The sequence below is a fragment of the Rhipicephalus sanguineus genome, chromosome 7 (assembly GCF_013339695.2).
Source record: "Rhipicephalus sanguineus isolate Rsan-2018 chromosome 7, BIME_Rsan_1.4, whole genome shotgun sequence".
Taxonomy (NCBI): Eukaryota; Metazoa; Arthropoda; class Arachnida; order Ixodida; family Ixodidae; genus Rhipicephalus; species Rhipicephalus sanguineus.
Genome location: NC_051182.1, coordinates 127,488,487 through 127,515,955, shown reverse-complemented (window position 1 = coordinate 127,515,955; position 27,469 = coordinate 127,488,487). Strand labels below are relative to the sequence as shown.

Sequence of the window (27,469 nt, the reverse complement as noted above, 5' to 3'; positions counted from 1 at the left end):
AAATCTTCAACCATATTGTCACTCTCTGAAGTTGGAGGTATTTATTTATATGCATCCCTACTAATTCTCTGCCGTAGCTGCAGGGGCTGCTCTCCTAGGTTATCTGAGGCTGAGATTATCGGCAGGAAAAATGGTTGGTTGGAAGGAGAGATTGTAGAGCCAGGGGCTATTAAATATGCGAAGCTTCAAGAATGATGACTGTGTTAACTCGCCGTCGGTCTCTGTTACTCAGAATGAAGTTCTGTTTCTTGCCGAGAAATGCTTATGTTCACTCCGCCTCTGCTGTCTCCAGGCGTTTGTCTATCTTTTCCGCACCCTCATTGAGGTTGTTGTTTTCTGGTGCACACGGGTATATCTACATAAGATCGGCGTTGTCTCATTAAATGAACAGTTGTCAGTACCGCTTCGTAGCTCAATAGCTTCGTTGTCTCTTTGTGTCTTTTGCGTTACTTTTCCTAATCTACTACATACTCAAATGTAGTCTGCGGCTTCAAATGCTTTGACGTTTAATGCCCTACTGATATGTTGCTGGAATGTTCCAAGATTACTCTGTACCTGGCAAGAACTTTATCTATTCTGTATAAACCATATGCAGGCGCACTGAATTCGTTATAATTTATACAGTTATTTTGCAGCTTATCTGTGGCTTGAACGCCAAGCAAGAGGGAAAAAAATGCGCTCTTATTTCTATGGTCTTGCTTATTTAAAGCGGTCTGAATTATTAATCGATCAATGATAAAATGCTGCTCATAATAGCACTTCTTCTCTATGTGGGTACAAACTTGGCAAAAAAATCAAGTGGTATGGCTACCTTGGCTACTTTTTGCTTAAAATCTGGCTCCTTTTCAAATCCACCCTATGGCAACCCTGGGTGTGGATGCCTTTACGGTCGTGCGAAGTCAACCAAACAATGCTCACCGAAGTACAGGACTAGAAAGAAGGCAGCGACATTTTGGCACAGGGCCAGACCAGAGACCCAGGACACGGCTGGAGTGCCCGTTGCTTCCTCGGATGACCTGCGGTGGGTTATGGACAGATGGAACAAGCCAAGCCAAGCCAAGCTCGCTCACATTTGCAGAACTGTAATGGCTTCATATGGGTTTAGTCGGTGGGACGTAGTGAAACACTGTTTCGCTGCAAGAACTTGTGCAAAAGGAATACAAACCGCATAGTACTAATAAAATAGCATGTACACTGGACAACAACATAAATTTACAGGATGAGGGACATGAGAAAATGTTAAATTTAATTGCAGACTGTAGCTGTAGCCAAGAAAAGCATACAACGGTACGTTTTTCAAAGATGTAGCCAAATATCAACACCAAGAAAATGTATACGTGAAATTATTGTATGCATTCAGGTATATCTATAATCTTTTTTACTGAAAAACTGACCATGTAATGAATATAGTCTCATAACAATATATGGGGAATTTTTTTGAAAAGGCTCATGTCGAGAGGTGGGACATCTTGGTTGCCTGTTGACGGTGTACCACTCCAATATGTTTAATTGTCTGTTCGATTCATTTGGTTGTGTGTGACAAATATTATTACACATGGTAAAAGTATTCAATTAACACAAGTATGAAGTATGCATCAACAGATAAATGAAGCAAGAAAGCACAGGGGAAGTTTATTCGTAGGTTCTTAACTTATGTATAAAAATTGTCACATAAAAGGATCTGAAAGCAAAGGAAACAACTTGCAGATGGTGGGAGCTGAGCCTGCAACCTCCACCTTAGGCTGAATGAATGAATGAATGAATGAGTGAATGAACGAATGAATGAATGAATGAATGAATGAATGCTCACCCTCCATGAGAGAAGAATGGCCAGCATGGGGTGAAGCCGCTTGTCTGGCAGGAATGGGCGAGCGCCAAGGCGAAGCAAGCCAGTGTGACTAGCACGGATGGGCAGAACTTGGCACAGTAGCAGCAGATGAAGAACAGCACCACCTTTTGTGTCAAAGAGAAACGAAACAAACATAAAAAAATAAATGATCTAAAAAAAGGCACCTTACACAAAAGTACAAAAGTACAGGGCTTGCCCTCATTCATTTTTCATTTATGTGTCCATTTGGACAATATGTAGAAATTGATGGATGACACTCACCGGCACCTCTGAAGCAAAAATAATGTGTATGTTTGAAAGTGAATGTGGGTTGCACCTGTCCTGCTGCCTCCAACTGCCAGTACGCTGCGGAGAAGCCTGCCTTGTGTGAACAAAGTGATCATGTCTGATGTAGAAGGCTATATGAAGAGCAATAGTATATTAGAACATAGTCAGAAGGGGCAAGACAATGTAAGTGCTGTGTGCATCTTAATTAATACTACTGCTGTGTTATTACGTACCAACAAGCTCATAAACTGTGCTAGTGAGTTAGGCATATCTGTAAAGCGCTGACGAGCGTTTTTCAGGTGTTCTTAAACGTATGTGAATCTAGCAAATTTCACCTAGTGATTGGTATACCCATAAGTGCGGCGCACTGTCGCAACACCTGAACAGTGAAGAATTGTACACTGTCGTAAGTGCGAGTTCGGGGTTGCGCTCTTCAATGGGCAAACATGTGCCCAGATATCTGAGCTGCACTCATTAGAAGGAGAGCTGTGAGCACTGTCATCGAACCTGAACTCACAGGTCAAGTTCGCACGCAATCTGCAGATGCATAGCTGCATATTCTAGAGTACTTAAGTCACTGGCGCTAACGCACATCGACAATGTGCAATGATACCTGCCACTGAACATTATGCTGAACAGGCTTTACATATTCCCACCAAACAAGCTTCACAACATGTGCACAACTGAGGACCACCCATACGCAGCCAACCAAAGGTAATGAGAAAGATGACTGTGAGTTAATCCTAAAAACCATGAAACAACCACAGAATGAACGCATGCCAAAAGCCCATACAACGACAAGCTCGACTATCCAGCTTGCTACACTACATGCATCATGCAGGCAGTCTGATTATGCAAGTCTCTTCACTAGGAAATGAGTGACAGCATTAAAGAAATTCTGGATACATGAAAGCGCATATGCATGGGCATGTTGGTAGTTCATGTTGACTTTCTTTAATGCACTAGAAGAACAAGGACGGAAAAGAACGACGTGCTGTGTCTGCGTCGTTTCTTTTTTCGTCTTTGTTCGTTGAGTGCACATTCTGGATACAGTGTGCCGAGCGATAACTTGATAACAGTGACCACTAGATCAGACACAGTCAGTGCCATAAAGGTTCCATCTCGAACGAATATTAGCGCAACAAAAACGAGGATGAGAATAGAAAAGACAGACTACAGCGTCCTCGTTTTTGTCGCGCTAATATTCGTTCCAGATGGAAGTATACCAACTCGCCCAATTGACAGTTCTGATGCCATAAAGGTTAAAGAAAAATAGATGTGACAATATACAGAGTCGTTATAAAGAGATGCAACTGTACGTAGCTTTGCTATTCAAAGCACATTGTGACAATAACCTCACAGATTTAAGAGAGAAAAAGGGAATGAAAGAAAGGCAGAGAGGCCAACGTAAGCTTTGTCCGCGATTCAGAAACGCACCTGACGGTTGACACGCGGGTGACTCTTGCCCGTCGCTGTGGTCATGACCCGCGGATTGTCGTGGGCGCTGCTGCCGAACACGAGTGCAAGTGCAAGCGCGGGCAGCAGCGCCCCCAGCAGCCACAGCAGCTGCGCGGGCGAGAGTGCGGGTGGCAACGCCACCAGCGCAGCCAGCGTCTGAACCAGGGCCAGGCTCAGGCAGCAGCAGAGTAGGAACTGCATGGCACTGCGCACTGCTTGGCTGAAGTGGCGTGCCTGCAGGCATCGCCGCCATTACCATCGGTGTAAAGAACGAGCGACACCGCGGGAATATGCATATACTAACAATAGCTACGAAAACCATTAAATGTTACGACTGGATTGCACAGTTGAACTGTGGTATAATGAACATAAATTATAAAATAAAGGCAGCTTTGAACTAGTGGTGCCAAGACTGAAGGAAAAGTGGGGCAGGCGCAATCGAGAAAGCAAAGTTTTAATTAGCAAGATCTCATTTGGCAAGAACTTAATTAGCTAGATCTTAAATAGCCTGCTTTTAATGAGCAATGCCTTAACAAGTATTGTCTTAATTAGCAAGATCTTAAGTAGTGTACTCTTAATTAGCAAAGCCCTAAATTAGCAAGGTCTTAATTAATGTGGTATTAGTTAGCAATGTCTTAAATAGCATGGTCTTCATTTCATCCCACGCTGGACAAATAAGCACAGCAGGACAGCACGGTGCCGGGTAGCTGTTCCCGGTGCTAGGTGATACGAGATGCCATTATAAGGTAGAGGCCGCTCATGACGATAGTTTTCTGGTGACACCACAAGGCATAACGAAAAGCTTAACAGCTCTGCTGTAAATGTGTTTATATATAACGGAGCAAATCTGCAATGTGACTTGGCAATATAACTTGTCTTTTTGTCTACTTTAATTTCTTGACACTGATATCATAATTACTACACCACAATTAAAGACTCCAAGTAATGTCCTCTACACTTTCCTTGGATTCACTGCCTGTTGGTTTTCTTATGTTGTACATAACAAAGGAAACAACACCTTGATCCACTATCCTTCTTTCGTTCTGCCAATATAAGCATGCAACAAATGCAAAGCAGCATGATAAGTATACGTCTTACAAACTCCCACAATGCTGAAACGCATGTTATGCTCTTAAAGGGCTTGTACCGCATCGTCTCGGAAACGACGCGCTACTACCATGTCGCCTCAGCCCTTCCTCCTTATGTTGCCAGTGAGCTCTCGGACGTCCTCTCTAACCCCTCGGGCACTACGCCATACCAGCACCTTAAGACCAAGGTGCTGGAGTGGGTCCACCTAAGCGAGGGCGATATGGGCTTTTTTTAGAACTTCTCCCCATGTGACGAAGTACTGCTTATAATGAAGCAGGCTGCCTGTGCTGACATGGTCATAATGAGGGCTTGCCGATTTCTGCTTTGGGTGGTAAAGCATCAAGTATTACGACCTCAGCAAGGCCCTGGTGTGAGTTAGTTTATGATCTTGAGCAAGTTATTTTCAGTGCGAAACAGAGGAGGATGAAAGACCGAGAAACGACCTGCGCTCATCTGTGTCTCTTTGTTTCTCGGGTCTTTCGTCCTCGTCAGTTTTGTGCTGAAAAAAAAACAAAAAAAAACACCACAAAACTCCGTCGAGTAATGCCTGTTGTAGTCCACTGTTGGTATCGCCTACGTCTACTCTTCCTGTCACATTACATACTGTCGTGACGTTAAAGTGTGGTGCAGATCAAAGGCCCACCTCCCAGATGAGATGATACAGGCTGAGGCTCTTCTCACGCGGACTGCTCAGCACACAGGGCAACGAACCAAGGGTGTGGGCCAGGGCCCGAGGAGTCATTGACACCCTGGCCGACGGCAGTGGCGATGGTGCGAGCTGCCGCGCGCACAACTGCGGGGCCAGTGGTTCCAGAGCTATGCTGAATCCATTGAAAAAGAAAAAAAAAGATAAAAAAGAAAAGAAAAAGAACGAAATTTTGCTCAACACGGCAGAAGATGAACAGCAGAACAGGGCTTATTTTGAACGACTGGCATATGGCAGGGTAAATATTATGTCGGGCCAAAATAGAGAAAATAATCAGGCAAAAAAAAAAAATGTTTATAAGGATTCACAATCACGCAATGAAAGTCACTCCAGAAAGAGCAATAACGAATGGCTTTACATGTTAGTGCTGATTTTATAATAACCTGCACCGTTATCCATGGTACGCGATTCGGCGTAGTGAGGTGTGCCTGAGGAATGCACTGACTGCTGAGTACATTCTACAGTGCATACCACAAAGCTTTTACTAGTTAATGCCTCCGTACAACCCAACAGCGCAACGCTAAGCACAAAGACCATTTGCAGACATAACTGCTCATCAGGCCGGTTCTGATTACCAAATCGGGCGTTACCAGCATGAAAAACATTTTTTTTTGTTTAAATATCAGGTGCTATAGGCTGGTCCTCCATGTACGTGCAGAAAGTAGCCATCTCCTCAGTTTCCTTGTCGTGAAAACCGTTTCGATAGGCTGAAATTTACAGCTGAAGTCGTAAAACGATGTCATTGGCTCGCATGCTGAAGCAGTGCCCTAGACTCTCGTGACAACTTGTGACATTCAACAGACATGCTACAGGCACTTTTCGCTGTCTGTGACGATACAATGGTGCAGACATAACTGTTGCCAAATTAAGCAAAAGCTGATGATGATAACACACCTAAACTACTTCCATTCGTACCTACATGTCGGCCATCATATCCAGGTCAATTGTTTTACATATTCGCTTCTGAGTTAATTTTGAAACAAGCTAAAAGCAAATTACCCAGCCGTGTACTAGCGTACTGAAGGCGCTAAACTGTCACTAGAGTGTTTTAGTTTGGCACTATTATGGCCCACTTTCGCTTTGGGTTGGTCCGCTGAACTACAGCGGAGCAGCGGCCAATTTCTCGTTTTAGTTATGCATGTTCCAATGCCAAGCGGACCTTTGCAGTTGCACTGCCCTCTGGCCAAGTTCAGCCTCGTGAAACAAACGACAAAAACCATTGTGTCACTTTCACAAAGTAAATCAAACACATACAAGCATAACTCACTTGTTCACGAAGCATTCAGACATGTGCTTACAATGCATTGCCGGTCCATTCAGCGAATGAAAAATAAAGTGAGACTTGAGATAGCCACGCAATAGTCAGTGAAGTCGCATTCCAGATCCAATAAAATTCGTTTGGACGTTAACGTGCCAGTGATGTTCTTCATCACCCGTATTGTTTGCTTTGCATCACTTTCTTAATTCAGCGATTCGAAGTAAGCACAAATGTTTGTCTATGCGAAAGTGCTTTTGTGGCTTGCACTGTGCAGGTGAACGTGAAGCCGCCGTGCATGTGGAAAGCACAGTGGGCACTGGAGGCAGCCATCTTGGAATATGCGAGGAGTGAACACACACGTGAGGGAGGGCGCATGCATCGACACCCTCGCTAGGTGGGACAGCAGCGATACTCTGTGCTCTGCTTAGGCTGCCTGTAAGCAGAGCGTGGGCCTCGTTCCGCCAGCCCACTTGTGGACTTAGCGGAGCGTACACGCGCATTCGTGCTCCCGCTTCACTTAGCTGCAGAGCGGAGCATCAAACCTAAACACTCTGCTAGATCTGCCGGCCCGGTCTATTACACGGTCCACTGCAACTCCCATTCGCTGACCTGCAGTCGGCCTGCAGGAAGACGGGCAGGTTGTAGAGGCTGGCTGCACTGCCGATGCACCCGACCACCTCGCCGTACTCTTGCATGATGCGCACCATCTCCAGGGTGGCCTCGGGGGTGCAGTCCGTGAACAGGGACACCAGCAGGGGCACGTTGTCCACGTGCTCGATGTGCGGCCGGATGTTCTCGATGCCCCGAGGCAGCTTGGCCTGCATCCGAGAAGTGTGTGGCAGCAACAGCTATCACACAATCCACAGCTCTCCCTCACTAGTGTTGACAGGTGGGCGAGTTGGTACGGGATCATCTTCTCACAAACTGCGCACAGGACATGTGTGTCTCTTCTTTCTTAGTGTCCTGTCCTGCTGTGCAGTTTATTACAAGATAAGCCCTTCCTCAGGACGAACTAAATCCTTATAGATTCAATCGTCAACCACAGCTGTCAGTTACAGGAGAGAGGAGGATGGGGCAGGAACCTCAGCCCACAGAAGGTCAAAATCCCCCATGGCTGAAAACTTTAATAACCACAATCACTGACTGAATTCATTCTAACGAAGTAGCATACTGCTGAAATCAACTTTGTGCAAGTGAATGTGAAATTTCAAGCACTGCAGAGACTTATTTTGTGTGCCTCACTGAGTACACTGCCACAAACAACCCCCCTCCCCCCCCAATTGTTGTTGCCATCTGAGTTGCACCCGCTCCCGTTTTAAAGGGAAGTGAACATCAACTATTGCCTCACAACCCGTACTTGTATCAAAATTTATTTTGCAAATAAATCATTCTACATTCTAAACTGCCTTTTCTAAAGGGCTTTGGAAAACAAAACATTTCAGTGAATCAAGAGGAATGAAGAAGAAAAGAAAGAGTCTGAATTTGTGTGAAGCCAAACGTTGTTGGCCCCCACAACTCACACAATTTACTCACACCACTCACGCAATTATTTACTCACACAATAAGAGCACTGTCTGTGACCAATGTCTAACGTTGACTACTGCGACCAATGTTGAATATTGAAGTAATTTTTTTAAGGTAATTAAAGGTAGTGATAGTAATGCATTCTGCTCAAGTTTACCGCAATGCCACTGCTGAACTTGTTTAAAATAATCGGACGCTCAAGATGCGTGCATCAGAATTGGTTTCACTGGCATCATTATTAATAGCTGGCATTCGCCTCCTCGTAGCCTCGCTTCTCTCGCCGTACATGTTCACTCATTGCCCTTCGCACGAAGAAGAAACTAGAAACCTGCTAACCCGATTGGAGATGTCGAAGGCAACCGGTGCTCCCCTATCGGTGCTGCTCTCGGTGGCACTGCTCGGTGAAGGGCACGCCGAGTCACCGTGGGTCCACAGCGGGTCGACTCGTCGCCACTCACGGTGCCTTCCGCATTGTTCCCAGTCCTGTTGACACTTGTACTGGGAAAGTGAGATGATCCCAGCTTGATTTTGACCTTTTCATGAATGTTCAGCATACCATGACATTTGTTTGAATCAGTTCAAAACATCCGGTCTTGTTTTCATATAATTTTTATTGCAGATTATTGTGATATGCGATTTACTTTGTAACTCTCTAGAATAACAAAGAGCTGAGCTAGTTGGTAAGTATTCATTCTAAAAAGACTGGTTGTGCAAACAGGGACACAAGAAAGAAGTCAGGAGACCACAAACGCCGCATTTGTAGTGTCTTGAATTCTTTCTTGTGTCTGTGTTTGCACGCCCAGTCTATTTAGGTAACTCTCTAGTGTAGAAAAAATCCGTGTACGCATAAAAATGTTTGATATTTTAGAAACCACATTTTGTACTGACAAAAATAATTGCATATTTGAAATCAACACACAAATATACACAAACTCAGCAAGTTTCATCAAAATCGATCAAAAAATTTTAAGATGTTTTAAAGTGTGGCCTCCCCTCCCCTTATATGTAACTGGTACATGCAATTGTGTTGCTACAAATGTGACTGCTAGGGGTGATTGGCTGTGATGTAAGTGCATGGACCAATATTATGCTGATCTGACATAGAGGACGATGGAAATAAAATGATGTGGACCAATTAGCCCTAAATTGATGAGCTCCATTATGTGAGAATTGTATGCTGTTTGAATGCGCTGATCTTTTGTTTTCTTTTGTGTTGCCTTTTGCCCATGTTTCTTGGTAGCTTTCCCTTCTTGCTTCACACACAGTCACACCTTGATGAACAACCGATCATCAAATATATACTGTAATGAAGGAAATGAATCAATTCGCCTTTTTCCTGTTACAGTGCAACAAATAAATGTTTATTATATACTGTATGATGTAACACGGCTATGTGACTTCCTTTCAAGGAGGGTTGACTGCGTTAACATAGGGTCTCATTGCAATCTGATTTTGGGTCTACTGTCTTTATATGATCTGTAATAACTCACTGTATATTCACTGAATAATAAGACTAAAGCTGAAAGCAGTCATCAGTGTACAGAAATATCACGGAGGAAATATCCCCTGCCCGTAGAAAAGCAATGGCTCCAGCCATTCCACCGAAACCCCGTTGCATGCATCATTACTGAAGCTGAGAGACTAGAATGCCTTGTGGAGGTACTGGCACAAAAATCACCACTACATCAGAATCTGGCGCTAGACTCAACAGGCATGAAAATGATGAGTAGCACGCGGATTTACCTAAACGTGTAGGCCTGGCTTCAAGCTGCCAAGCTGCGTCACAGCTTTACAAATTCACTAATTTCTGACTAAATTATTGCGTCATAATGCAGCAATTCACAATGGTCATGCACGCACGCATTTGCTGCATTTATGCATTCAGAAATGTACGACTTGTCGAAGTTTTAGGAGCTTAAAGCATAATGTCGATTACAAAGCCACAGGATCTTGCAAAGCCAAAAAGCACCAAGGTAAGACAAATCGACATATAGTATGTACTACACTTGTGGTGGCTGAATGACTGCAGTACAGTAAAAGCTCGTTAATTCGACCCCCGTTAATTCAGAAAACCGGATAATTCGGATGTGTTCTCAGGTCCCGGCAGGCACATGTATTGTTTAATGACATCAAACTCTCGTTAATTCGGTCACATTTGGCTGCAAACTGGTTGATTCAGACGATCCTTGGAGTGTGCCAACCACAAAGCGCCGCAAATGTGCGACACAAAGGAGTGAAAACGGCGTTCACAAACAACAGAAATGGCCACAGGCCTTCAGCAAGGCGTGGTTGCCATCCACAATTTTTCCATAAACGCGTTGTTGGCGACCAAGGCTTCAGCGGCTGCAGCAAATTTGTTTTGTTTTCATTTTTGCTGAGCGAAAACGAAAACACGCATACGAACTGCGTGGACGCTATCTGTGATTGCGTTGATAGCGACGGGTCAAAACTACAAGTAATAGTTTCATTTTTGCTATGTGCCTTCAGAACTGCATAGTTTCCATCCATGATTGTGCATTAGCAAGCCAGGTTTACACAGCAGCAGACGCTAGACAGCAGATGCGGTGCTCAACAGTTTTGCTTCGACTCTGGGCGTAGGCCACGTGCATGCTTCAGAACTGTGTGGACGCCATGATCGTGTCTTTAGCGGCCCACGGTTTCATCTACAGCAGATGCGGCACTCAGGAGCTTCGTTTAGACTTCGGGCAACGTCACACAACTCAAACATTGTGGAAGTTGTTGAAGATGAAGAGCTTCAGTTGCAGGCCATATGCTGGCATAAAACTTGCTTGCTACAATTTGATGGAGTAACGATTAGTTGCCAGCCATTTTTCTGGTGAAAAAATTATCGTGCCGTGCGTGTGGTGGTGTTGGTGGTGGTGGTCACAAAGTCCCGAAAAGCCTGCCGCCGGCAGGTTTGGTCCCTGCCAGCGGCAGGGACCAAACCGGCAAGTTGTCTTTTTGTCCACTTTACATTTTTCCCATCTACACTCAAACCTCATTATAACAGTCACATCTGCCACAAAAATAACTTTGTTATATCCGAAAATTCGTTATAAACGTTTATTTCTAGCACTGTATCTATGACAAGACTATTCTTCATTTAGTTTGTTATAACCGATAATTCGTTATATCTGTGTTTGTTATATCAAGGTTGGAGTTATATCACAATTACTACACTACACTTAAAACAGTACAATTAATGTCCCCTACACTTTCCTTGGCTTCGTTATCTGCTGGTTTTCATTAAAGTTGCATTGACCAGATGAATGTATTACAAGAAATTCCAGATGAGAGCCTAGCTGCCTGCAGGAAGAAATACATTGCCAACTTCCACACCAAACAAAGACACGCAGCTTACCGAGATTGGTCGAACTCACCGAGACTGCGGCGAATCACCGTAGCGACTGCCGATCAGCTCGGAGTGCACCAGGTTGGGGGCACTGATGCTGCGTGGTGGAGCCTGCGTGCCGAAACGGTGCAACTCTTTGACCACAGGCAGAAAGAAAGTTGAACTGGTACGTTAATAAACTCATGGCAGTTTTTACCTGCCTAATATCTCACTTTTCATTGCTTATAAACATCTTTAAGTAATAGAATGTCTTTGATAGTATTAAGTGTCACCTATGTGGCACCTGCTAACAGCAGTGTTAAGGTAGTGTTCGTGAAAATGTCATACAGGTACTACTGCTTTAAAATTAGGCTCTTGCAAATGAGGCAAGAACCAAAACACACTTCGGGCTACAATTTGCCGAAAGGAGCAACTTATGTCTTGAATTTTACAATTTTTATTTAATCATTGCTTTATTTTACCCTTAGTGTTTGCACACTACATAGGGAAGGGGCTTATTACAGACCGAAATGAAAAAACACTCAATACAATAGAAAGAAGAAAAATTGAATATTCAATAAAATTACACAAAAATGTTCAACTAGAATATTATGACAACAGCAATAAATGTAATGTCAACGACAATAAGCGTAACATTCTAAATTCACATTCCTATTGATAACAATGTCTTCCTTGGCCTCTTCTGTCCACTCTCTGTAATGGAGTATAGTGACGTCCATGATGTCTTTGATAATTTCTGGCAGCATTCAATTAATGTACTTAGTTGCACAATACCAGTGCCGGTCATTGCCAGTAGCGGTCAGCTGGCTAATGTCTGCTGACGTTGGCTGTCTACTGTTATAACACCAATATTGTCTTTGGAAACTGTACAGCCGGAAATGCGCTACGGCGGTACACTCAAACCTCATTTAAAACAGTCACATCTGCCATGAAAATAAATTCGTTATATCCGAAAATTCGTTATAAACGTTTATTTGTAACACTGTATATACGACAAGACTATTCTTCATTTACTTTGTTATAACCGATAATTCGTTTATCCATGTTCGTTATATCGAGGTTTGAGTGTAATTGAGTACGGCTGGGAATGCGGTACGGTGGTAATTGAATACAGCCGGGATTGCACTACGACGGTAATTATGTACAGCCTAAAGTAGAGAATGGTAATTATCTAGCACGGCCAGAAATAAGGTAGTGATCAGTAAATATGGTAATAGCGTGTGTAGTAGTATAGTCTGTGCCATTGCCAGGCTAATGTTGGCTACCTGCTGTTATGTACAACACCAATGCTGTCTTCATTCAATTACAATCCAACGATTAATATGTCAACCAGTTTTCTTTATGACGATGTACAAATGTAATGCAACATACGTTCGTTGCCTTGCCGTCCACGATGCTGACTCCGTGGGGGTCAACCGCCACAACAGCCACGTTGCTCGACGGCACGGACGTCACGCTCCTCGCCGACACCTGTGACTGATGACACGTCGATGCATTGCTGTCGGTCCTGAAACAAACATTTTTTTTGCCTTTGCGAAACATGGTGGCATTCAGAGACTGCAGCTTGAATGTTTGTCATAGCAAAAGCCATCTCAGCAAAATACTGGTATGAAACAATATGTTATGCGAGATGATGCATAAATAGCTAATGCAAGCCTCACTTAGAAATAAAGATTTATTTTTTTTGTATGGGTTATCGGAAAGGGAGTGACATGCAAAAGCCACCAAGGCCTGACAGAGACTCCTCATCTGTTAGGTACACATCAATAGGCCTATTCGGTCGAATTTACTTAGCATGACAAAAACGGGACTGCGCTTAGAAGGCAATAGATGATAGGTAAAGACAAGACACACGATGCAAATTTTAACTCGCCTATTTGGACATATGGTCGTCACTTATGCATACACAGGTTTAGTGTAATGTGTATCAGCGTTTATAAGAGCATATTATTAGCATGCATTTGCACCTTGTCAACACTGTTTGCTGGATCCACCAATTTTTAGAGAAGATAGTCTCAGGTTTGAGAGCGACTTTATTTTTCCCGAGTGTTTGCATCTCATGCTATTGTATACGCAGGCATAGTGGCATCAGAAATATGATAATCATCATTTCCTACAGTGGGGAAAAAAAAAGGTGTTGCAGGAAGAACACAACTAAAGTTTCTTTCGTGCAGAGAGTAGCATTAACAGCTGTTCACTCTCAGTGACTGGCATTTGTTAACTTTGGACAATCAAATGCTGTTTTATATTTCAAGTACAGTAAAACCTCGTTAATTCCAAGTCACTGGGACTGTGAAAAACTTTCGAATTAAGCGGGTTTTCGAATTAACGAAACATACAAAAAGCGGGATGCAAGGAACGTTGAATTACTGAAAGTAATCAGAGGTGGTCGTTTGGCCTACTAGTTTGCGGCTCCAAGGGTTGTTTTCCAGCAATACCTGGTCCCATTTTTGCCGAGAACTCGGGAAAACGGCAGGCCTCGCTGCTATCAGCGCAAAAAAAAAAAAAAAAAGAAAAGAAGTCTCGTGGTCAGCTGAAATGCGTGCCTGCGGAAAAGGCGTGCTTCACTGCAGCACAGTGGTGACACGTGGGCAGCACGTCACCTGCTCCTCGCAGCCTCAGCGCGTGATGATGCGACCATTCGCCCATTCTTTCAGGTAAATAAAGAATATAATAATGGCCAGTGTGACGGAATTCGCAATGTGTTCTGGCTGGAAAACATGATCATTGGAGTTTTTATTGAGTTTTCGAAGTAGGCGTTACAGGCAAGAACTCCGCCGGCAGTGCAAGTGCGGAAATTGCCGAAGCAACCGCCAATCGAAGGTTCGCATACATCATGAATTCCGTCAGACCGTCCTTTATTATCTTTTCTTATCCCAAAAAGAATGGGTAAATCATGACGCGCTGACGTTGCGAGAAGCATGGGACATGCTGCCCGCATGTCACCGCTGTGCTGCAGTGAAGCACGTCTTCTTTTCCGCAGGTGCACGTTTTTAGCTGACCACGAGACCATGTTTTCTGTTTTTTTTTGTTTGTTTTTTTGCGCTAGCTGCAGCGAGGCTGGGTTGCTTCAACTGTCACCCATTAATATCGCTACACTGCACTGCCCTGTGGCTCCTAAGGGCCGTCGCTTCCGCGGATTTGCGGCGAAATCGGGATTGGGAATTGGCACATGGTGCCCAAAGTTTTCGAATTAACCGGGCTGGCGTTGACCGCAGCTTCAAATTATCCACTCAGATTTACATTGCGAAATACGGGACCACAGAAACCCTTCGAATTATGCGGGATTTCGAAATAACCGAGTTCGAATTAACGAGGTTTTACTGTACGTGCAACTGTACATGCTAATAATCTACAGATGACATTGTGAAACACCCAGTACGTAGTTCTCACCTATGCCTGTCGCTGAGCAAGGAGACGTGGCAGTTCCAGCCCGATTCGAGGCCCATCTTCTCAGAGAAGCCCTGTGGCAATAATTGAGAACAGAAATGCGACAATGCTCAGCTGCAACAACTTCTGAAAGGACAAAACTGAAGGCAGCAAGTGTAGTGAAAGAGCTGAACACTGAGCTAAGCTCACTCTATCAAGCGAAGGCGAAGCATCGGGAGAAACGAGGAGGTGCTTAATTGTTAACGACAAGTGAATAATAGCAACAGTGATGCTAAGAGAAATGAGAGGTTCTTTTACATCGAGCAATGTGTCCAGTTATGTTTGTTGATTATTCATGGCACAAGGAAATGGCATAGTACTTTCTCTGTGTTCATCGCTTTTCTCCGCCGTTTCTCTGTACTTTTACGCGGAACTGTAGAAGTGACTAAGAACGTAAGCAAAAATTTCGTGATACATTCTATATTCTGAATTAAAGAAATGAAAATGGCAGAAAAGGAAACTTGCTGCTGATGGGTACCAAACATAGAGCTTTTTTGTCTTGCATGCATTGCTCAGCTACTCAGTTATGGAGGCAATACAACAACAACAACAACAACGACAACAACAACATGAGTCTCGACAAAAGCGATCATGCAACCTACCCGACTGCGCAGCTCGTTCTCCTTGGAGAAATGAACAAATCGAATGCAGGCATCTTCGAGCTGCTCCACAAGTTTCACGAAGTCCTGCACGAAAAGCATGGATTACAGGTGTCTCAGAGCAAATAACAATGACATTACACAGACAATAAACACAGAGGAACAGATGGATGAGAAGTCCTTTTCAAAAGCAGCTTCCGAACTGCAACAGAACTCCATCATTCAGAGCAACGAGCCTCATATAATAAAATCTAATCTAGCGCAAACTATACAAAGCCAGTGTCGTCTGCTATAAGAATGGTACCGATCTGGACTCGGTGTCGACCGTTCAGACCAGGGAGCTTTCCTTAATGACAGAACTACTGTATCGTTTAAGTCTCAGATGCGTCTTATCATTCTGAGCATGTGCTGTTTGTTCTTAAATGCAGATTCAGTGCTGAATTTGCGTGGTTTTGGGATGTTAAACCCCAGATATTATTATTGTTAGTGCTGAATTTGCAACCTGCTTGGCAGGTCATTACAGCCTATTATATAAGATAGTTCACATTTTTCTCACCGAGGCACTTATATCGAACCTTTTCAACACTGTTGAGTCAAAAGTAGCTTACTTCCAACTCTAAGGGTAACTTCTATTAATTCGAGACGGAGATTAGTATACCAACTGAACCAGGGACAAAACCTAAAGAGAAGATGACGACGACATTTTCAGTCTCATCCCTGGTTCATATAGTGCATTAATTGTCATCATAGACTGGTTAAGGCCAGCTTGCCCAGCTTACCTTAATGTTAAGCTGCTATTCAGCTTTGCTGTTTGGTGATAACTTTAATGAGCCATTCACTGAGAGATGCCCTTTCAGTTCACTGTCTTCACGTAGACAATGGGTGCACATAAATGTGAAATTATAGTTTACATATCTCTGAAGAACATTACTGGTGAATATCAACATATGAGTTCATCCGCTTTGAAAAACAGTTTCCTGCGATACGCACTACTCGAGAAGGGTTTTGAGCAAAGTAAATTCATGTTTGAGAAGATTGGCAAGTGAGCTGATCAGGAAGGCCTGGTAACGCTTGGTAATGATCGCACCGCTATTAAATAGGGTGACCCTACCAGTGACCGCAACAACAAAACAACATGTGCTTTGCCTCTTGGAAAACCAATCACACAGAGAACACTGATACTCTACGGAAAATCGGTTGCTAAGGTCAAAAGAGTGGTAAGCACCGCTAGTTGGTATGGGTGCACAGTAATGAACAGCGCGAAATAAAAACGATAGACAAAAAGAAGATCAACACGGGACGAGTGCTGACTGTCAACTTAAAAACTTATTGCGCAAAATCATGCCTAAATAACACTGGCTGCATGCCACGTGCAAGTGCATGTGGTAAGTGGCCGATGTTATTTAGGCAAGGTTTTGCGCAATAAATGTTTCAGTCGAAAGACAGTGCTCGTCCTGCGCTGTTCTTCCTTTTGTATATCATTTTTATTTCGCGCTGTTCCTTACTATGCAGTTGCTAAGACAAGCACCTTTCAAGAAACCTTCAAAGGACGAGTGTGCGTGATCGTTCAAGAAGACTCGAGGAGCGCACTGACCGGGCAGGCCTGGTACTGCATGGTGACCATGCCGATGAACACCTGGTTCCTGAGCCGCTCCACGGTGGCCTCCAGGGCCTGCTCCCGGCCGGCCGCGTCCATCGCCATCGTCTCCTCCTCGTGGCTCACCGAGTCTGTGCTCAGGTGGTGGCTCTGTGTCTTGTCGTCCGAAGCGACGCCCAGCGTCAGCGCCGCCCCGCCCACCTTCTTGCCAGAGGAACGGAACAGGTGACTGCTGCACAGAGCGAGAGCACAAGTTGTAGGTGCAGTCCGTTGGAACTGGGAGGCGTAGTGATGGAGCGGTTGAACCGCTCCCTCCTTCTGGCATGCTGGTCTCTACTGCCATGTGAAAACACCTGTGAAACTCCCATCAAGTTGGATTAGGATATTCCTGAAAATTAATAGAAAAAAAAAAGACGAGCACACACATTTGGTTGCGCAGTGCACCATTAGTATCTCCATGCAACTTTGAACCATGACTTGAGACAAAGATTCAAGGCAGGAGCAGCAGAGGCTGTACAGCTTCGTTGGCTTCGGAGGCATTCTTTTATCGGCCAACATTTGTATCGGTGACAGTTCTACGCAACATGCATTTTCATGTGTGCAAACTTCACATCACGGTCTCTCCCTTGCACTGTGGTGATGTGATGGTGCGCGTGCACACCAAATGGTATAAGATATCAGAGGGTAGCTCACTGAACCAACAGCAAGCTGTCTGTACTGCCCATCCTTGAGTGCGTTTTTGCCCCCTGGTGCTGTTTTTACTCTGCGGTAAGCTACTGTCATTACAACGAATTCACACGAGAGACCAAATGTCGCGGACGAGTGTTACATGACACCGTGCTATCCAATCACGCCACATACAAGGATGACTGACAGTGACATGGTTAGGGTTGCCACCTTACCACCAGAAAAAAACCGGCTCTTTGGGGAAAGGGGGGGGGGGAGGGTACTTATACATTGATTGAATTTACGTTGAAAAAGAAACATGGCTGATCCCCCTTTCGCAGGAATCGGTATAACACTAAAGTGAAACATGTCTTCACAGGGGTAGTTGAGTGCTTATTGTGCATTGTTTAGCCACAAGGGTGAAGGAATGAATGCTATAGCAACAAATTGTAATGTCACGCGAAGAACGGCATGCAGCTCAAAACTTTCAGTGCGCTCTAAAGCAGAAAGGACACGCGAAAAGAACATACACAGGACGAGTGCGAACTAACAACTGTCACAGTTGTTACTTCTTTGAATAAAAAAGACGAAAACGCCGACCACAAGAGAATAAAAATGTAATGACGTTTCGGCACCAGCCTTGTTCACAAAATTTTGTGAACAAGGCTCCCGTTCTGGGTGCCGAAACGTCATTAAATTTTTATTCTCTTGTGGTCGGCGTCTTCGCCTTTTTTATTCAGAGAGCACCTTACAGAGACGTTACAGAGACCCTTACAGAGACCCTTACAGAGACCCTTACAGAGACCCTTACAGAGACACCTTACAGAGACCCTGTTGACGTTACAGAAAGCACCTTCGTGCTCTCTGTAACCTCGACAGAAACTTGCGGTGAAAGCACAAGACGTAAAAACCACCCCCATCACGAGATAAGCGCACGTGCACGAGAGACACCCCCTGTAGACGCGCGCTCGCATCGCAATGCGTAGGGCGACGACCAAGCGCCCTCTGCACGCTTTTCGCGCCATCTCGCTAGTGATAACAAGAACACACTGAAGCCACTGAGCTCCGAGTACTGCAACGGTAAGTGGTGTATATAAATAGCTCGCCGTTAGTAAGCTGAAGAACATACGCTCTGTGGCCGAGTGGTTTCACACCGCGCGCTATGGCGCGAGGGGTTGTAGGTTCGATTCCTGGCAACAGAGCTTTTTCTTCTAGTTTTTTCTTTGCCATCTGCTAGTGTATATTTTAGAGCTGTGCGAATAGCAAAATTTTGGGTGCGAAGCGAATTCGAATAATAAAGATTGAGTGCGAATCGAATCGAATAATTTCGAATAATTTTCGAATATTTCTCAAACATTTTTCGAATAATTCAAAGTGAAATTACAGAAAAAGTTGCAGAGAATTTCTAAGTATGTTCTTGTGAGATAGCAACATGAAAGTGTTTCTTTTCACAAGGTTGATGAAGCGCTGGTGGGGTCATACTTCATAGTTGTCTTTCTTATCAAGAATGAGGCAATGTAGAGGCCGAATTGTATTTATGTACATGATTTGGTACAACCAAAGTGTTGCCGACAACACTTTACAAGTGATAGGCAGAGATGCCATTTCCTCAGCCTCTCCTTCTCTTTCGACTTCTGTGGAAGGCTAACTGATGTGGCGGACAAGGGTGTGTTTCCTTCAAGTCCGGAGTTCCAAATCTGCCTCGTAGACGTCGATATATAAGAACATCTGAAATTTTGAATGCTAAAAAGCTTCGGCGTCCGATTTTTCGGACTTCCTGCCCAAATTTCAGGTCCAAAACAGCATTAATTGAGCCCCCAACTCTGCCACATCTTTCATCTCCATATTGGAACCAGCGTTTTCTTGAGTTAATACATTTGCGACCGTAGCGGAGCTTGAAAGGCAGCTTTGCCGCAATACAAGAGTGTAATGAGGTGAAGCATATTGAAAATCTGAAGGGGTCACTTTCAACCGGACGTTGACTGCATTTGTCTTTGGGAAGTTCGAATAGTTCGAATAATAAAATTTCAGTGCGAATCGAATCGAATAGCAAACACTATTCGAAAAATATTCGAAATTTCGAATATTCGCACACCCCTAGTATATTTTACAACGTCATATCCGTGACGGAAATACGTCAGTGGAGCTGTGGTGAAACCAGGAATAAAACACTTTCGTGTTGAAAAACAAGGATGTTATGTTCAGTCTTTGACACGCAATGTCGTGTATTGTAACATTGTTTTCCTAGCCCGAAGTCAACATAATCTACATGTACAAAAAAAAAAGAATAGAAAATGGAGCTAACCAACTATTCTGTTGACATAAATATATATGCCGTCCATTTGAGACGTAAAGCCCCAGGAATCATTATTAATACATGTCGTCCACGGCCAGGGGCCAGCTCGTTCTCAGGGTGAGATCTCCAATCTTTTGGAACAGGCACTGACATAATTTTCGTTGCTTCGAAGATGGATAATTTACGCTTGGGATGCAAGCACGTAACCACTAATGTTCATTTTTTGCTCTAGTTAAATGATCGGTATAACTGCAGAGATCAATTACCGTATTTACTCGCATAATTTGCGCACTTTTTTTCGCGAATTTGGAGCTCCGAAAAGAGGGTGCGCAAATTACGCGGAGATTTCGCGAGCACATCTGAAATAACGCACAATATATAGTCCTAACACGCGCGATATAATACATTAAAGAAGAAAATAAATTATAGCGCAAATGAAGGGTTTTTAACAGAATTAGCACGTACTTTAACCAGCCAGATTCGGTCATGCGCGGTCTAGTCAGAATCACTGGTTGAGAAGTCCGACTGAGAATCATCGCCGCGGCCGCTGTCACCGCTTTCCCAAAGCGCGTCGTCCTTGGTTCCGTCGAGTGCGTTGAGGCGTCTTGTTGAAGCTCTTCGCGACAATTCTGGGAGTAACGAGGTACCACGGCACGACGATACCGGTGGGCCTAAGCTCTCGCACATATTTGAAAAGGTATTCTCCAATGGCAGGAAACTTTCCATGCTTCGGTCCTCGGAACGGTCTCCTTCCCGGTCTTGTATTAAAAAGCGAACTCTTCTGCGGCACGGTTCCCGTTTCCTTAGGCAAATTCTATAACAGTGAGCTTGAATTTTGCCGAATAGGTATTGTAGCTCAGCGCAAGAGAACAGTGAAAACGCAACTGGCTGATCGCGAAACCTAAACTTCCGAAATCAACGAAGGCTGCGTCGCAGCGCGGACGCAGAGGAGGACGGTCAGCGCGGGAAAATGTTGGCGCGACTGGCCCTCGCACGCCTCCGATGCAGAAAGTAGTCCGTGCCGTGTCGCGTGCATGCATTCTCACGGCGGGAGAACGCTCGAACAGTTCCGACAACCGGTGAACAAATTAACGGTTGGTACGGTCTCGGCGGTTTCCAGAGAATAGAACGAAGTAATCGGAAGAAGGGACTTCGCACTCGCAGCCTGTCTTGTGTATGACTGCGCTCGCCTGCTCGGTGAGGGCCGCGGGGCGCGGCGGCGCGGCCGTCCAAAGTTCGCCCCGTGCGCGCGCGCCGGCGAGCTGGCTCGAGCGGGGCGGGGAGCGCAAAATATGCGAGTAAATATTTTTTTTTTAGCAAAGCTGGCTAAATATAAGGGGTGCGCAAATTATGCGAGGGCGCAAATTATGCGGGTAAATACGGTAGTTCGCATTTTTATGGGCGCAACATAGAAGCTGGTTGAAAGTTGCGAGAGAATTTTGTGACTGACGAAAAATATTTAGTATTCTTGAAATTGCTGAATTTACGCTAATAAAATGAAAAAATTTTTAAAAATAATCGCGATATGATGGCCGAAAAACTGGCCAATGATAGCTGGTCTTAGGTGCGGACCAGCAACCGGCCCACTGTCTACAAAAAAATTGGCTGGGCCAGTCTAAAATTGGGCAGGTGGCAACCCTAGACATGATGTGTCACAGCTAAGCCACATAGTGGTGGTCCACGATGTTCACTTCATCACGTGAGTCGTGTCGAACAAGCCTCCAAGCGCACCTGTCAGGCGGAAGTTGGAGGTAGCTGCCTTCGAGAGCCGGGTTGAGGAGCAGCGACGGCAGCAGCGGAGCATAGGCAAACGCCAAGCAGTAGGACGTCAGGCTGGACCGCTGGTAGAAGTCCAGGATACGCTTGCGGTCGGAGTCGCTCAGCGGACATAGGTCCCGGCCGTCCCAGTACTCGGAGCACATGTCCAGGACGAGGTCCGCAGTGCCTTGGGTGAACATCTGCAGCGTTCCTGACAGGGCCTGCAGTTCAAAGTTGAACCTGACTAGCTGGCACAAAGTGATGAATCGCTTAAGCAGAATACATAGCGCAGAAACGAACAGAGGACATGAAGATGCCATCTTCTTGTACTGTGTTCATTTCTGCACTATGTGTTCTGCTTCAACAAACTGATGAACCAAAAGTAATCCAGGCTCACAGAAAGAAGACACAGTTCTTAGCTCAAAATTGGAGTGGATATTTACACGCTGTGAAGCCAAGAAAAGGGAAAGTATTTACACAACGCACTTAGAAGAGGGGGCACAATCAAGATGAAGACGAACTCAAACTCAGAGCCCAGTTGTTCCAATTTGTCTTTTCGCTGAACTTTTGCTCAGTCTGTCTTTAAAGCTTTAAAGTTGCACTGTAAAATTACTACACACAGCAAAAGCACTATCCGCAAAAATGCTTAAGCTTTGGTGCTATTATGTGGTTTGCGCTCAACGTTCTTAATTCTTTTTTAGCATTTCGGTTAATGGTTGGCACCAGCTACACTACACGGTCAACACTGTCGTCACATATGCAACAAGATAAACAAAAGGCATTACTTCTCAAAATGGACAAGTGACAGCAAAGTACGTATGTGCAGCCGTAGACAGAATGGAACACCAGCCAATCATGTGTGATTGAAAAGGCCTTTTGTTACACAAGCACAACTTAAGAAAACAATGGCTTCATGCAAAAATCAGACAGGCCTCTTTCGCCTTCTGACTAGGCAATTTTATTAAAGGGACACTAAAGAGCAAAACGATTTTTCTCGTATTAGTTAAGTACTCTTTCACGATACCAAAAACACCATGCTTGCTGCTAGAAGACGTTTAGTAAGCGAGAAAATGCGCAAAAACAAAACGTGGGTGGTGACGCCACCTTGAAGTTTCCGCACCATTAGCTGTGACGTCACATGTTTTGACGGCGCCTACTATGGACTACGTAGTTCCTAATCGGTAAAAATGAAGTACATTGTCCTCTGAAGGGGCCATAGACTTAACACACCAAGTTTGGGGTAATTTTGTTGAGCCAATGGTGCCAAAATACTATAAATACACTTTGAAATCTGTGACGTCATGCGGGGAGATTTCGGCGCGAAATTTTAGAAATGAAACTTTGAACTTGATTTTCTCCACTATTAATAAACCTATGATGGGGAAATTAACGACATTAGAGTTATCAGAGCACAATTTATCGATCTAAACCGATTCATTGTTTCTCTTTAGTGCCCTTTTAAGGATTCTAGCGTTTACGTGATGTGTATACTCGTACTGCTCAGTGCCTTCGTAAACTGTACTGAACAGGGTTGCCAACACCTGCGAGTTAACGGAAAGCTAAGGGCATATTTTACCACTCTGAACATCGCTCACACTCAAAACTAGACGACCACGGTATAGACGAAGGAGCTTGCGGTGAGAGCTCACCCACCTCTTTGACGACCGCACAGCACATGCTGGGAAATGGCATCTTGAGGCGCGGAAAGTTGAGCGACCGGGCCAGCCTTCCTTTCTGGACCACTTCAGGTTGCTGCGGCAAGGACGACGACCAAGAAAAAACCGAAAAGCATTCACAGCTCACTCCCACATTCTTCAAATAAGCTGGTTTAGAAGCAGTTAGCGCAATGGCACATTCCTCTTCACTTTTGTAAAGCGCATGCAACTACTGACAGTTTTGATGCTGAGTAATTTCCGTGACGATGCCATCACGAAGCTTCAGTGTGCAGCTTGACAAAGAGCCATGACAATGCATGGTGTACCACTTTGACATACAAGGCAACAGTCGTAAAACAAGCAAGATATAAGCAACAGACAAACTTTGACGTACAAACCAGAACAGTCATGAAATTAGATAACATAGATATAGATAACAGAGCATTCCATAGTATATATCTGCAGGTCACTAGCCTACTAACTGCATTAGAAAAAAAAAACACTTCCGTATTAATTCACCTACAAGTACTGACAGGTTGAAAGTCAAGTTACAAAGCATATTCACAATACATGTGCTGCTGTCGAGAATTTCAAATTGATTTTAACCCCTTGCATTTTTTTTCAAAGTGACTCTAAATTTAAACACACGGGTGATTTTTAACATCTCTCCATTGTCAGGTATCTGCTGCAGCCAGGCATGAAGCCACGACCTTGTGCAAAGAAGCAGAATGCCACGTGTAATTTTTCAAGTACGCACATAGGTTCACTTGTAAATGATACAATGGTGTGTGTGCTTCTCAAACAGATGGGAAAATCAACGCAAGTAACATTGCGTGGCACATGGCTCAATACTACGCGAGTTGTGCGAACTGCGAGACAAGGCTGTGCATCAGGAGAGCAACAACAAAAGACAGAAAAGGCCGGTCGGCCAGACTGACCACATGCCTGAAGAGTGCCACGTGTTGAAGATGCTGGTATGCCTCAACTGCTCGGTCAGTGAAGCCCATCTGGACGGCCAGGTCGCAGAGGCATCTGGTGGAGAGACCAGAAACTAACATTTAAAGAGTCAAGCAGGCAACTTCGTGTCTGCATGGAACAACCTAATTCCTGAAACTTTAATCACTGTTCCTTATATGTTTCGTTTTAAGGGGTCCTGAAACACTTTTTTAAGTAATCATCGAATGACCTCAGTATTGGAGTTTATTGCCTTGCGAATAGATTGCCGCAAAAATGTACCGAATCCGTCAAGTATGAGCAGAGTTATAGGGGTTCGTCGCACACTTTAAGTATTTTCTCTCTTCTCTTGTCCTGACGAGCACGCTAGAAGCTACCCAGGGAGGGATGGCACGGGGGTAACAAGTTACGTCAGCGTGCTTCATGACCTTTAGCGCGCGTTATGAAATGTGATCGGTCTCTCCCATTGTGATTCCCGAGTACGCTAGTGTGGCTACTGTGTAATGCTAGCAAGAAGTGCATCTGATCCAAACGCCCCTTTAGACTTATGTCGGCTGTTGGCCAATAGCATGCTATCTGTTGTTCGACATCAAACAGCATGTGCCCCGTCCTCTGAAGAGAGGGAGCACAGGCCTCTGCATGAAGAGCGAGCACTTGAGAAAGTGGCAACCTTGTGCTACGCTTGTAAACCCTCCTTCCTGAGCACCACTGCAAGATTTGGCTGAGCTGTTTATAGAAGCGTCTGCTCTCCGCAGGATGTGTCTTTTCACAAAGCCTGAGGGGTGGTTCATGACCCTTAAGGGATCTCTCTAAGGACTCAACGCCAAGTAACCTGATCCAATGATGTGCTAGTGGAAATGGGCATTAGCAGCAACAGTTAATAAAAATTATAAAATGACTACTTTTCTATGTATTATACCAAACTAGATATCGAAAAAGTTTTTAATGCAAAGCAGCAAACGTCAACAAGGAATCACATGCGACGGCGTGACGTAGATGAACAACAGGGCCTCACCGCTTGTTGACGACGGGAACGGCCGACTCGTTGTGAAGGCTCTCGCAGGCAATGTGATCGCAGAAGCGAGCGTATTTCTCCTGGGTGGCCGGATTGCACGTGTTGAGCAAAATGCTGAGGCCCTGAACGAAAAACCCGAGGTCCCTGCTGTAACTGGAAGGCTATGTACCCCGGCGTCTACAAGTGACGAGGCTACCCTAAAACCCTATCAGTTCCGATCTTCACTTGTAAGCGGTTGAACATTGACACAATGGACACAAATATGATGAGCTATCGGATATAACGAATTACTTGATATAACGAATAAACATATTTTATGCACAATAATGTTATCCTGCCGAGGAAGCACTCAAAACATTCCTTACATTATTTAGGAACTCCAATAAGTGTTGTAAGTCCTTACTTTCCTCAGCCCTATGGAACCTTGTTGAAAGCAAAGTACCCAAGTGGGTGCCCTGGTTCGAGCCCTTTTCAAGATAAACTCAAAAGTCAATAGGTAAAATAAGCATGATGGATATGAAAACAGGTGGGTGAGGAGCCAGATGAGGTAGCTTAATATCAGTATTACTGTCGCCTTTAATGAAAATTGACATCAGTTTGGTCTAGACCGTCCTATCATCACAGTCAATGGAAAGAGACCATAAAGCAGATTTGAAATGACAATTGACCAGAAAATTCAGATCACAACTTCAGCGGGCCAGTCTCCAACGTGGATAGTTGAAAAGTAAATATTGGGTTCGAGGAGGTTGTATATTTGAAAGAAAAAGCAAATAGTTGACTCTTTCAAACGGTTAATCTTTAAAATTGAATATGAATCAAATAGCATGGATTAATTTACTCGCATTCAAAAGTTCGAGTGCTATTTGCACCCTTATAGTGTTTGCACTCTAGTATTTCTTTGAGAGGTGTTCCGAATGGCCCCTCAAGTAGAAGACCTTCTCACTCACGAGTGGCTTGAGGTTGTTGATGTAGTCCTTCCACTGAGGGTCGTCGAACTGGACCCCGAAGGCTGACAGCATGCTGTGGGTCAGGTCCAGCACCTCAACGTGGGTGCCCGGGTGGTACATGTGGTCAGGTGCATCGTAGCCCGACAACCTGGACTCGCGCCTTAGGGGTCCATTGTCAACGGTCAGCCCCTTGCCCCCTGGTGGTAACAAAGCGCAGGCACTGTCAAACCCGCAGATATCGAACCCACACATGAAGAATTATTGTGCCTATCGAACAACTGTAAAATCCTTTTGACTATATTTTCAATATACAAAATATTTTATTCGAATTACCCATATATATATAAATTTTAAGTGATCCCGTTCAGATTTGATGTATCTGGGCTCGACTGTAGAAACTAAAGTCAACAGATCAATGCCACATCACGAACTCGTCCCCATGTTCTGAAATTTTAACTGGCACCAGCCATATAAAAGGTATACAATCTCAGAACCAATCGTGTAACACACACGACGGGACTATGTCACCTAGTTGTGAGTTAGTGGGCTAGTTTGGGTAGTCTGTTGGCTGAAGAGGGGACACTGGTCTTCAAAACTTTCACAGCAAAGCTGTCTTAATCTGCCCTGGGCCATTGTTGTCATCTCAGTAGTAGTAGTCGTCACGCAGGTCATGTGACCAGAGGGGGGAGTGAATGAATGAATAAATAAATAAATAAATAAATAAATAAATAAAAGGAAATGATGATGACGATGATGATGCTTGAAATATGTAAGCCCACATATTTCACGTCTAGCAGCAGATTTATGACACCACATGATCTTGTAAGCCAATCACATACACTCACGCGCTTACAGCATCCCTGACCGACAATTTTCACAGCGTGGAGCTGGCTGAAATATTTTAAAATTCTTGATAGATTTTGGTGATATCTGCAGAGTTTATGCACATTTCTGTGCTGATTTCAAATATGCAATTATTTTTCAAGTATAACATGTAGTTTCTGAAATATCAAACATTCCACTTGCCTTGTGAGGAGGAAGACTTTTTCC

At 44.4% G+C, this 27,469-nt stretch overlaps 1 protein-coding gene across 1 annotated transcript in view; it reads right to left on the bottom strand.

Annotated features, from left to right (window-relative positions):
- The window catches only part of LOC119398996 (transmembrane protein 94-like), a 48,472-nt gene that overhangs the window by 4,027 nt on the left and 16,976 nt on the right, over nucleotides 1-27,469 (bottom strand). The window contains 17 exon segments of the mRNA XM_049417495.1: nucleotides 919-1,016; nucleotides 1,811-1,953; nucleotides 3,554-3,808; nucleotides 5,307-5,484; nucleotides 7,237-7,445; nucleotides 8,488-8,553; nucleotides 8,556-8,649; nucleotides 11,532-11,614; nucleotides 12,875-13,010; nucleotides 14,897-14,967; nucleotides 15,535-15,618; nucleotides 17,126-17,360; nucleotides 21,822-22,069; nucleotides 23,502-23,600; nucleotides 24,442-24,535; nucleotides 25,473-25,594; nucleotides 26,420-26,616. Coding sequence (XP_049273452.1) covers nucleotides 919-1,016; nucleotides 1,811-1,953; nucleotides 3,554-3,808; nucleotides 5,307-5,484; nucleotides 7,237-7,445; nucleotides 8,488-8,553; nucleotides 8,556-8,649; nucleotides 11,532-11,614; nucleotides 12,875-13,010; nucleotides 14,897-14,967; nucleotides 15,535-15,618; nucleotides 17,126-17,360; nucleotides 21,822-22,069; nucleotides 23,502-23,600; nucleotides 24,442-24,535; nucleotides 25,473-25,594; nucleotides 26,420-26,616 — 2,412 coding nt within the window.